General features: G+C 36.0%; 1 protein-coding gene and 1 long non-coding RNA gene across 6 annotated transcripts in view; both read right to left on the reverse strand.

Moving 5' to 3' along the window:
* Nucleotides 1–2,081, reverse strand: part of LOC132789895 (uncharacterized) — a 36,505-nt gene extending 34,424 nt beyond the window's left edge. For 3 of the 5 annotated variants that reach the window (XR_009632753.1, XR_009632752.1, XR_009632749.1), the window contains exons 1-2: nt 829–2,081; nt 662–758 (exon numbers count right to left, since the gene is read on the reverse strand). This is a non-coding gene — a long non-coding RNA (uncharacterized LOC132789895). The remainder of the gene's footprint in view (nt 1–661; nt 759–828) is intronic. The other 2 variants (XR_009632751.1, XR_009632750.1) reach the window with 2 other exon arrangements.
* Nucleotides 2,082–10,853: 8,772 nt separating this feature from the next.
* Nucleotides 10,854–12,285, reverse strand: LOC132798871 (uncharacterized). The gene has a single exon (XM_060810874.1). The coding sequence runs from the start codon at nt 12,198–12,200 to the stop codon at nt 11,223–11,225; it is 978 nt and encodes a 325-aa protein (XP_060666857.1). The 5' UTR covers nt 12,201–12,285; the 3' UTR covers nt 10,854–11,222.
* Nucleotides 12,286–12,935: the final 650 nt, after the last annotated feature.

Below are 12,935 nucleotides of genomic sequence, written 5' to 3' on the forward strand. Positions count from 1 at the left end.
TCAAGTCAAAAGTGAAGAAAAAATGTCGAAGTTAGAAAAACTATAATAGATTTTTGTGCTTCTAGCTTGATTAATGAAATGGTAAAAAGAATTTTTATAAATTACTTAGATTATAATAGAATACACTTGTGAACAGATATAATTAGATTTTTTTAAGAGGATCCCAAAACTGTTAAACATAAACTCGTTCTATATAATTCTTGACTATAATAGATTTATAATCTATAATCAATAGTTGAAAGAGATAACCTTGACAATTTTAAAGATGAGATGATAATTTATCAGATTATAATATATTCAACTATATTTGAGTTTAAATATAATTACAACTAACGAAAGGGAAAGCGACGAGTAGATGTAACGAATACAATGAATAATTCTATATGTTATGACGAGTGATGTCATGTGGAGAATAATGAGTGTGGAAAGTCAATGGAAAGCAAATAGTACAAATATTTACCGAGTGCAACTAAAAAAATGTGTAAAAAATCAACAGATTTTTGAAACGAGTATAAAGAAAATAATGTTTAAAGAGAATCCCAACATCTTTAAAGAAGAGTGTGCTCTATATCAAAATCAATTTGATTTTTTCGCACAACTCGAATTTTAAAATATATTCAAAATATATTATATAAATATTAATACATTTTTCTTGACTCACCAAATGCACGAAAATTCACTCGCTTCTTTTCCTTAAATGCCAACTGTTGCTAGAATCCTCGAACTTTGCATCAATCGATTAGTTTGCTTTGCTTTGCCTGCAAGATAAACAGGAAACCGCATGATAAACACTTTGATTAATGATTAATTAGCATTATCAATATTAACCCATATTTAAATCAGAATTTATTTATGCATCTCTGCACAATGTGTTCGCTACCGTTTCGTTTTGATGGGGCAATTGAGCAAAAAGCATTTATCTAGTCTTCGTTCTGCGTTGCATTAACAAGTACCACGTAATCCATGTTTTCAATGCAGGCCGAAAACTCGTACGACAACAATTTATATATACACAAATATATATATATATAAATATATATAGAGATAGAGATAGAGTATAGTATATCAAGTGATGTGGCCATTTTCATGGCGATTGCTTCTGCTGCTGGACGTTGTTCGTCGTTGTTCGTTGTCCGTCTGTGTTGTCTCTTTGTGTGTTTGTTGTTGCCTGCTGCAAGTTGTGTCTTGACACACGTATGTTTTTTAGCTGTATTTCTGGATTTTGGCCAGGCAAAAAGTTGTGTAGGGAAGGGGAAGGGGAAGAGGAGCGGGGGGATACGCCATCTTGAGTATGGGGCCATAAATCGTGTGTGAATGTGTGTGTGTGTTGGGTTCGTCTTCGTCAGTTAATTTAAAACATGTCAGACAACTCCGACAACTTTGGACAATTGATTGACGTTTTAAAAGTTTAGCAGAGGAGGCGTTGCTTGCAACATCGACAACAACAACAGCAACAACAACAGTAGAGAAGAAGGCCACAAGAAAATCAACTGCAAGTGGACAAACACGACACACAACCAACTGTTGTTGTTGTTGTTCTCGTTGTTGTTGTTGTTGGCCTGGCCTAGTCGGACTTGCTTGTCCAGAGAATATGCAGTGACGTTTTTGGAATTGCAAAAAAGGCCGAAAGTAATTTGTTTATTCTCCATTTGTCTTGACGATGAGCAAACGAGCCAAGTGATGGCCCCGGCCACGCTTCGATGAATGCCATCACCATCAACATTGGCATTGGCCATGGCTTCAGCTTTTGGTTTTTCGGTTTGTTCGGCTTTGACCATCATCGTCATCGAGTTGTTGGCGTTGGCGTTGCCATTACTTAGGTGTAAGGTACTCTTCGTAAAGTTTTGAGCCGGATGTCTCTCAAGTGATTTGTGACTCGCTGTGACCCATAAATGAATTCTTAAACTGCACAAGCATTTTAGTTTGCAACTCACATCAACTAATAACTCAACAAGTATTTTGCAGCACTTCACCAAACAAGTTATTCAAATCGATAACGCAATTAATTGGTCAAGTTTGAGCTCATCAGCTGAGTTATTGGGTTAGAAATGAGCTGGGAAATTTTAGAATTGCTGATGACATTTAAAATAATTTCTCTTTTAATAAAAAGTTGACATTTTTCTCTCTATATAAATAAATATAAGTGAAAGGGAGCTCTACTTGCTGAATTTTCATAGCATATTTTTACTGATAATTGCAGAATGAATTTAATATCGTAACATAAAATACTGAATTAAGATTTCCCAAATATTATAAACAAATTTATATATTTTAAGACAGAAATTAACGCCAAACAAAGTTACTAGAACCTAGATATAGTTTGAATCATCATAAACATTTTCTTCATTTGCAAGTCATTCAGGAAGCAAATTTGTCATAGATACAAAAATATCTCAAACAAAGCCTTTTAAAAAAAAGCCACAAAAAACTGCATTGAAAACGCAATAAGCAGAGCAAACTTGTATGTCTTTGGCAATTTGAAATTTAGCCAGCAGCAAACAAGGACCAACTATCCGTCCGTCTGTGTGTCCGTCCGTCCGTCTTTCGATCTGTTCGGTTGTCTATCTGAAGGCTGAAGGCTAGCAGGTTGCTTGCGCCTGCCTTTCAGCATTGCTCTTAACTAACCATCAAAAGAAATGGTCAGCAACTTTTTATAAAAGAACAAACAAGAAAAGCTATCAGCTGTTAGAGTGTGTTAGTATGTGTGTGTGTGTCTGTGTGTGTGGGGGCAAAGGAGCATTTCCAATGCAAGATGACAGCTCATTCGTCAAATCACACAAAGAAAAATGTGAACTCTTCATCAGCTTTTTGGGTCGTCGTCGTCGTCGTTCTCATCGTTGAATGCCTTGTCCTTGCCTTGCCTTGTTGTTGTCCTCGTCTTCGTCTTCGTCCTCGTGCTCTTCCGTGTCTCCAAGCTTGCTTTGTCTATGCAGCGAGCGCCATTTCGCCGCTGGCGAGTTGATGTTGACGTTTCAATATTGATGCAATGTGCTCCGACTGCGTCCTTCTTCAGTTCTTGCCGAATCTACCCAAACAGCATCGCTCTTCCTCTCTCTCTCTCTCTCACTCTTGGTTTACAGCATAACATATTTCATCGCTGCTTGCCAATTCTTGACTGACATGAAAAATAACAAAACAACAAAAGCGGTCAGTGCCAAAAGGATAACGCGAGTAAACAGCGCCCTGACAACGTCAGTCTGACGAGCAAGAGTTGGAGTTGGATGCAAGGAGAGGGGAGTGAGGAAGCGATGACGCTGTATTGGCCCAATCCCAACTCTTTGTGAATGCTCCCTGGGATGCTTCGGTCAACGGAAGCAGCGTAATCCATCGTCGAACGCCTTTGCAGCATGTCCTTGGCAAGTCCTGCCACTGCTTTAGCTGCTGCATATGCCGCGCATTGCATTCACATTCAGTCGCTTTATGCTGCTTGCCGCTTGCCACTTGCCACTTGCCACTTGCCTCTTGCTTGGCCAATTTTGTGCAGCTGTCGCTTGAACGATGGATGGATGATTGCGAGCATCTCTCAGCTCCATTGCCGCAAATCTTATAGAGCACAAACTTTCACGTCAAACTTGATGGAGTAGGCAGCACATACACACACACACACATACACATATATTGCGCTTTAGTCTGGCTAAAATATAATATAAAGCTGGACAGACATCGGAGCGTATCTTGCATCTTCATAACATAGTTTTGCATGATAGCAAAGATCTTTTTTATAATAGTTGGCCACATATTCCTATGGCTTTGCTTTTTATAATCTTTGATGCCATTTGAATTATCAGCAATTATGAAATATTTTCAGCATCAATTATCAAAGAAGTCATAGCATCTGCAAAACTATTTCTTACTTGATGCAGCTCGTGTGTTTTCCTTTTTGATTCTTAATCATAATATATTTAACATTTATCTTTACCACACTAATATTAAATTTTTCTTAATTGAATTGATTATTGAATTCTTAACAGCTTTGTTGACCAACTTTGTTTGACTTTTGTTTGTTTCGTTAATAGTTTAATATTTATATGAATCAATTATCAACGAAGATATATTATCTGAAGAACTATTTCTTACCTAAAGTATTTTTGAAATTATTAATCAGTCTCAAGAAGTTTCTTTAATATCATATCATCATCATGTTTTACTTGTATTTGTTTTAAACTAATATTGAACTACTTTTTAATTGAATTTATAATCGTGTTCTTGCTAATTTAATTGCCCAAAATATCTCTGAATATTATTCATAATTGTAAATATCTATTTAACTAATTCTGAAATGGAATATTATTTATAATTCTGAAGTTTTAACTAATTCTTTAATGATCTAAATTATTTATCTCTTCGATTTTCTTTCAAATAGAATTCTTTCTTACTTTTTAATTATTTGTCATTATATTGATCTCTCAAATATTATTTAATACTCTCGAAATCACTTTAATTACTTTTCGAATATATTTCAATATCCTTAAAATATATTATTATATATACTTATTCGTTAATAGTTTCAATTAATTATTACTTTAATTATCATTCAAATATTATTTAATATTCTATAAATGTTTTTTAATTATACTTTTAATTATTTATCTACACAATTCCTTTAATTACAACTCATTCCTTCGTTTAAGCTTTTTTCTTGCTCCGTTTTCAACCTTATAGCTGAGCTTCAACTTTTATTGATGCTCTATCATCACTGCTGCTGGCTGCTGTCCTGTAAAACTCTGGCTGTCTGTCAAGCCACGAGTTTGACCCAACAGCTGCCCCCGCTTTCCTAAACCAAACCCAAACTATAAATGATGCAATAATTCTTTAAACTTGCGACAGCCAAGACGTTGGGAAATCAAGAAAAATTTGCCTCGGGGAGTTTAGTTTAGCTGCTGGGACAAAGGATTACGCCAAAGAGATAGATTGAGAGAACGAAAGAGAGAGAGAGATATGTAGACAGAGAGAGAGAAAAAGAGAGAGAGAGATAGACTGAAAGTGAGGTTGTGATAACTTGGCATAGGTTACGTGTATATGTGAAAAATGCACAGGACATTAAAGCAGCTGCTTTTGACCCCTTGATGTATGACTGGATGATGGGTTAGTCTATCGGCCAGTTGCTCCTGGCGTCAGCTGTTCGTCCTTGCTGTTGTCCTGTGCTGTCCTGTCTTTTCTTTTGCCTTCATCATCGTCGTCGTCGTCATCGTCGTCAACAACAACTTCTTCTCTCGTCATCTTTGCAGCGGTCGCTGACTGACTGACTGACGGTCCATTCCATTCTGGGCACTGTTAATGGCTTCGGTCCATTATCTCGTCATGTTTGTTACAAAATTTAATTACTCTTATTTATTTTTCAGTGCCTTGCTGCGCGTCCATCCCGGTCAACTGTCCACCCACCTCCCACCTCCACCTCCCATCTCCACTCGTTGTGCGTTGTTTTGTTTTATGATTTTCAACTTCATCAAAAAATTGTGAACGCAAAAATTAAATGTGAAAAAAATTAAATTAAAAACACTTTTTCGTGCAGCTTGCGTCCTTGCTTCTTACTGCTTCTACTTCTGCTCCTTCATTGTCTGCTTCTTCTTGCTGTCTCATATTCTCGCCTCTGTCCTCCTAATGTTTCGTCAAAAGGACAAATCAGCGCCAGGACAACACTGCACTTGACCCTCTATCATCTGCACCCCAAACACCAAAACATCCAGCGTTTTCCCCTCCCCACTAAAATCTGAGACTTTTTGGGGGTGCGGTAATGAGTGTCCTTAATTTGTTTTTACCCTAGAAAAATGTGATCACAATTTTGTACTTGCGATTAATTTTTTCAATGTTTACACTTGAAATTCAACGCGATTTTTTGATACAGTCTTTAAATGTTTTACTTGATTAGCAAAGCTTTTGATGAATGATCAACTGAAATAAAAGATATGTACGTATGTTCGATTGGGAACAATGAGCTTTAAAAGCTGCTGAAAGAAGTTAATTCGCTGCGACAAAGCTTTCGTTTGCCTTCAACTTTGTTGGAGTAAAGTTATATAACTAATCATTATATTTTACTTAAATTAGGAACCCGTATAAGGGTAAATAGGTATGGTAAGAGTTTATATACAATATTTTAATTGTTTGACAAACCATTTAAGATTTAGTGGATATAATTATCTATTATAAATTTGGATACTTCTTTTAAGTATTTATTAAAAATGTTTGCATAAGCTTCACTATCAATTTTGTAATAATGGAATGATGATTGATGAATGATTTAGAAAGTTTTCTTAGCTGTTTAGAGTAGGACATAAATAATGCATAAGGTAAGCTTTTACAATGAAATATCTAAGAATATAAAAAAGCTTTTCACAGAAATTCACGCAGATCTTTGAAATTGTTGCAAGTAGTAAGAAAATTATAAAAATATTCCATATTCGTTTAAAAATGTAAACATAAAAATCTTCTAAAAGTTTCACAATGCAATCTTCTCAACCTGAAGCTTTTACTTGCTTCCAAAACAACATAAATTCTTTACTGTTTACTAACCTAATCGTATCAAAATATATAGCTTCAGCTCTGATTGTTTCTCAACATAAAACCAGTATCATTGGTACATAAAATGCAATTCATTAACTGCCTTAAAATGCACACAGCAACTGTGCATCAAAGTAGTGAAGCGTCTTTAGAATCGCCACTGCTTTGGCACTCTCAATATTCATCTAAGTGCTTTCTAGCTCACAGTGTCTCACAGTGGTTTCCCTCTCCCCTCGTTTCCCTCCCCTCTATCCCGTCTCCGCTCGGTAGCTTTGTCAGTCGCTCAGCATTACCAACAAAACGTTCGTCATTTGCTTTTGTCTTTGGGTTTGTTTGCACACGCCGTTTTCTTGCACAATCCTTGCACTCGTCATGCCACGCCCATAGACCTTCCCCTCCTCCCCGTTCACCCAGTGAGCATTCAGCTCAGTTCAGTTCAACTCAAGTCGAGAGTTGAGTAGAGACGACGACGACGACGACGTCGACTCGGCCCTGCAGCTGTCAGTCAATGTGTCGTGTCACAGTGTCTCTCCATCTGTCTGTCAGTTGCATGTCTGTGTCTATCTACGTGACATCAGCTTCAGCTTCTGCTTCAGCTCCAGCGAATTTTGTTCCTTCGCCTTGAAGACGAAGGAAGATGCTTTTGCTGCTGCAGCCGATGGATGGATTTTTGGATTCGCAACTTGCACTTGGATTACAAGTCTGATTTTGATGCGTACATGCTTTACTCTCTCTATCTCCCTCTCTCAGTCTCACCCTCTCTTTCTGTGTATGTGTGTGTGTGGGTGGTCCACAAAATATTGCAGTTGCTCAGCTGAGCTTACCCAACCTCCAATATGGGTCAACATACACACACAACGACGGGCGTGAGCTCGCTCGAGTTTTCTTATGCTTTTGTCTTTTGTCCTTTTATTATTTTATTCCTGGCCTTGTTTTAATTCACAGCGTCTGCTGGCGCGTCATTCTCTCCCCATCTCCAATGCAGAGACGACTTTGTCGTCCTTTGGCAACGTCTCCAGCAACATTGTCTCAGTCGCATCCTTGGCTAGAATGTTTACACATAGCCATAGATACACACATGGTTCTATGTGTGTGAGTTGCGTTGTAAGTGACATTTGCAATTTTCAAACTATTGAATGAGTGACAAGTTCTGCAGACACGATTGAAACTGACAGCTGCCCTCCTCTCTTCTTTCTCCTCCCACTTCTCACTTCCTCTTTTACCCTCAACAATGTCCGTCTATTGCATTTCTTGTATTCCTTCAGCTTCAGCCACAACTACAGCTAAAGGGACAGTCACAATTGCAGTTGCTTCTACTTCTTCTTGACTTGGCCTTGTCCTTAGCTTAGACTGTAACTTCACTCTCTTTCTATGCTGCACAGCATGCAGAGCGGACAAAACGGGTTAACTGTGCTTTAAGACACAGCCAGACTCTGACTCTGACTCTGACTCTCATTCTGACTCTAACATAGATGCAGCTTCAGTCTCTCACTTTGATGAGGTAACTGAACACTTTGAAAAACTTAAAGAAATGCAAACAAGTGCATGTTTTTTTGTTACTTCGTGCATGTGATAGATTTAATTATTTAGATGACTTTATGAACTAGCAAAGGTATTTGAATTGTCTGATAATAAATTTAAAGCTTTGTCGTCATCTTTGATACAAACTTCTCAATATAAGTGCAACATTCTCATACAATAAAAAGTGTATTATTTTAAAAATTTAATTAAAATGCAGAAAATAATCAATTAATATACTTTAAAATAGTTGCCTAAATCAACAGCGAACTCAAAACCAAAATTATAGTATAAAGTTATCATATAATGAGAAAAGGTCAGATCAGTACTGTATATACAATACATACTAAAAAATACTAACTAAAGTGAGAAAGCTATAGTGGAGCGATTTTGACTGCGAGATACCCACTAGCCATATTGCATAAAGTCAAGTGAGATACAATATTCATAATATATACGAAATTAAAATACCACAAAAATACTAAAAGTATACCAAAGGTTATATTTGGTTTATTGATATAATACTTGTATTATTTTCAAAATATACCAAATCAATAGACCGAAAAAATATACCAAATGTCATATTTGGTATATTGATATAGCATTCAAAATATACAAAAAATACTGAAATATACCAGATTGCCAGCCAAAGCAACTAGGTAGGCTTTTTTCTATACAAAAGTATTTCCTAAATAACTTCTTATTATTGATATTAACAAAGCAGTTGAAAAATGGTTGAATTTTGAATTCCTAAAGTGGTTACATCCTTACTTTGTTCATAAGTATTTGCATATTCATTTGCTTGCACTCTTAATTTATTTACTAATCCACAATTTGGCGCATAAGCAACAAATCTTTAAGCAGACAATTAAAACCGAGTCAATGACATCACAGCTCTGCTGTTAAGAAGCTTTTATCATGTTTGTATTTTATGCAAAAGCCAAAGTTTTGAAGATGCATATTTGAATGCAGTGCTAAGGTGCATTTGGGAGTAGGAAAATGAAGCCAGGTAATTGGCATTGTAGACAGCATTAACGATGCGGCAATGCAGCAATTACTCATGATAATGCCCAATTTGCATAATGCTGATGAAATGGCAAAAGTCTGACGAACTGTTGAACTGACCCAACTGATGATGGCCAACTGATGAATATAACAATAAAATAACATATTAAATGAGGAGCGAAAAGGGACAAAATGACTAACTGACTGACTGACTGAGAGACTGACTGACTGACTGACTGACTCACTGGTCATTAACAATTTCATTTATTTTGTCGCATCGGATTGGTGTTTGGCTGCCCAATTCTCTGGCTCCACATTCCTGGCTGTCCATCAATGTCAACATCAATGTCACAGCCATTGGGGGCAACTCAGAGTGAGAGAGAGAAAGAGAGAGACAGACAGACGTATAACGGGCATTTTGACAAATAATTCAAACCGCATTTTATAATGAATTCAACGCAGCTAGAGACCGAACTCATTCCCCTCTCCCCCCGTCGAAAAACACTCTCCAACTGCAGTCAGAACTTTAGCTATTCTAACTGCAACATTTGTCGCCTCGTGTGACATTGATGGGCGCATTTGTTTCGGGTGGTCCGTGTTCTCTCTGTCACTTTGCCAAGATTTATGCTGTGTAAATTCAATACAAACTGAGATAATCGCAATGATGAGCCTGGCTTATTTTTGGATGCCTTTTTTAAGTGCTCGCTCGGAGGTGCGTCGCAAATGACGATCACAACGATGATCACAACGATGACGATCACCAAGCAACGATCAAGTCACTCACGCATCATCCTGCTGCAGCCAGCTGGCAGCTGGCAGAGTCATCAAGCACTCGTAAACTGATGGTTTTATTGACCAGCTGAGTCGCTGTGTCTCCGGCTTGGCGCTCTTAAATGACGATCATAAATTGCAAAAATATATCGTGAGCATCGCGAATGTATCCCCGGAAAAAACAACAACAGATACATGAGAAGCAAGTGGGATTGATAATTAGAGAAAAGTAGTCGACTTACAAATACCCTGAAAACATTATTTACATTGTTTGTCTTCTAACTACTTGAAACTGTTCCTATATTAAAATATAATATGTCATCTATTTCAATTAAGAGCGACTTTTAAATAATATAGTATATTTAATATACCAAGTTATATAAAATATATTCAAATATATTAAGCCATCTATTTCAATTAAGAGTGACTTAAATATACTTAGTATATATTTAAAATACTACATAATTTGATGTCACTAAGTATATTTAATAAGCTATATAATAAGAATTCGCTTAAGTATGTTTAACATTTCAAAGTCACTCTTAATTAAAATAAAACAAATATACTTGGTATATTTAATATACTCACTCTTAATTTAAATATATATAGTTCAAAATTGTTTGAAAATGTCTATTCTATATTAAAAGAAATTACGCAAACCATTTGAAAACATTTTGTTAAATATGTAAAAATGTATGAAATATTTTGTATATTATAAGAAATTTGTTTTGAAAGACTCTTTTTAAGTGTGAGAAATAATAATAGAAATAATGCTAACAGTTTGGAGTATATTTTAATTAGTTATAATCATTATATAAGTTTTTACTTAGTTTTATTATTATTTGAAAAACTGCGTATATTAAGACATAATATTCATTATTCTATTAGTTTAGAATATATTTAAATAAAATTGAATCATTTTTAAACTGTAAAAAATATTATTTATATGTAAATTGTATGTCAATATATTAATGGATTTCACTTCCAATTAAATAACTTTTAAATTGAAATAAAATGTATACCCTATACCAAAACACAAGCTGCTTTCTTAGTCATGAAGCGTAACCCGTTCGATAACCACTCATATCATATTTACATAACACACAGTCATTAAGTGTTCCCCATAGCAGCGGAATGAAAAAGACAAAAGAATATAAATTATATACATATTACTCGCATTACCGCCGCTGACAGGTGCCATCATATTCGATCTTCACATTTCGATCGCACATTCGATCGCATCATCATCAAAGTCAATTAGCATTAAAGGCCTTATCACATTTGTTCAAAAATAAACCGCGAAATTTTGATTAAAATTTATATTTTTGGCCACAAAGATCAATTAAACGCGCGAACGTTTGTTGTTCGAAAAACCCCAAAATGTGACACGTTGCTGCGATCGAGACGATCGAGGAAGCATCTTTTGCTTCTCATTCATTCAAGAAGGAAACGGGAGCAATCATGACACTTTTCTCCGGCTGCGATTGATAAAGATGAGCGCCAATTGGAAATATGATACTCTTCATTTCATCCTGAATCAAAAGAGTTTCGTAGTGGAAACCATCGCTAATGCAAACAGAATTCTTCTTAGCAGCCAAAGATTCGCGTATGGGATGCAAACTGACATCGCTGCAGTTGAAAAAGAACGTGGGACAATTGAGGGCGACAACGAGTTGATAGAGCTGCTCAACGGATTCATTCCACATTGAGCTGGTGGCAAAGAGCAGACTCTCCTTCATGCAGATGTCAATGATCTCAGAGATCGCAGTAAAAGTTCGCACACAAATCACACCCGTTGTCCCCTCTCCCAACTCTCCGTGCTGGCAATCAAAGACCAACACGGGACTCATCTCAGGATAGCGACACTTGCAATGTATCGTCTCGATATTGAACTTCTCGAGTGCATCGAGAGTATTGCGAAATTTCGATACCTTCGGCTCGTTCAGCAACATGGGTCGCATTCCTAGCTTGACACGCGACACAAATTCATTGAGCAGCGATTTCTCAACGAGCACTGTTGCCACTGCGTTGCATGCGAATGGATTCTCCATCGATTTGATCAGAAAGTAGAGTGCACAATTGATGTCGCCTCCCTCGAATATGATCATCACTTGATGCTTGCAATTGGGCATCATGTCTTCGGTCTGTTCGAAATTCACAGTCTCTTCGGACATCATCTCAACTTCGCCAGCCTCGGAAACTGGCGGAGTTGGTGCATTCAACAGTGGAGAAATTATCGAGTGCGTACTCGCATCTTTATTCTTCCTCAGGCAGTGCAGATCGTGCACCATGTTGCGGGTTATGTGAATGTTTGGCGTATGCGAGTCGGTGCTGATCGTCTTTTGAGAGACTGTGTCAACTGATTGTATCGAAATGGCTTCATAACTACCATAATATCTGTCCACCATCTTTAAAGTATTCAAACTGCTAATTTCACAATCAAAGTGTATAAAATTTTAGCGTGTGATACAATTTAAGAGAACTTTGGAAATATTTGTCAACTATTCAAAAGAAATCTATATCAGAAGCATAAAATTTTTACGATATTCGTCACGTTGTATTAAATTAAATTGTATTAAATTAATTGTAGATAACATTGTTAGAAATTCGTGTCAACTGCTCAAAAGGCATTGACTTCAAAGATTTTCAATTGTACGATACTTCCCATGGCAGTAAAACGATATTTATTATACAATTCTTATACCGATTCTACCTTGTTATACTAGGTTTCTTAATTTAAAATTATTAGCACAAATAATTCAAGAGAAATTTGCTGGAAATTTGCTGTTCGAAATCATTTTCAAAAGTTTTATATATTTCCTATATTCGCACTAGTATTATAAACGATATTTATAAGGAAATTAGTAGAAATAATAAAAGATAAATTCCAATGAATATCGGGTCTTCAATTCAAGAAAATTTTGCTCGTAATACTTGTCAACTGTTCATAATACAAGGATTTTATTAATTTACGATATTTGCCATGGTAGCAAATACGATAAACATTATGAAATTACTACATATATTTAATGGACTTTTAATTTTTAGTGATATTTTATGTATTAAGTTACAATTTTATCTAGGAATTACTCTCGAAAATATTTCTGAAAATGTTTGTAAATACTTTATATATTTACGATATT

Source organism: Drosophila nasuta, chromosome 2L (assembly GCF_023558535.2).
Source record: "Drosophila nasuta strain 15112-1781.00 chromosome 2L, ASM2355853v1, whole genome shotgun sequence".
Taxonomy (NCBI): Eukaryota; Metazoa; Arthropoda; class Insecta; order Diptera; family Drosophilidae; genus Drosophila; species Drosophila nasuta.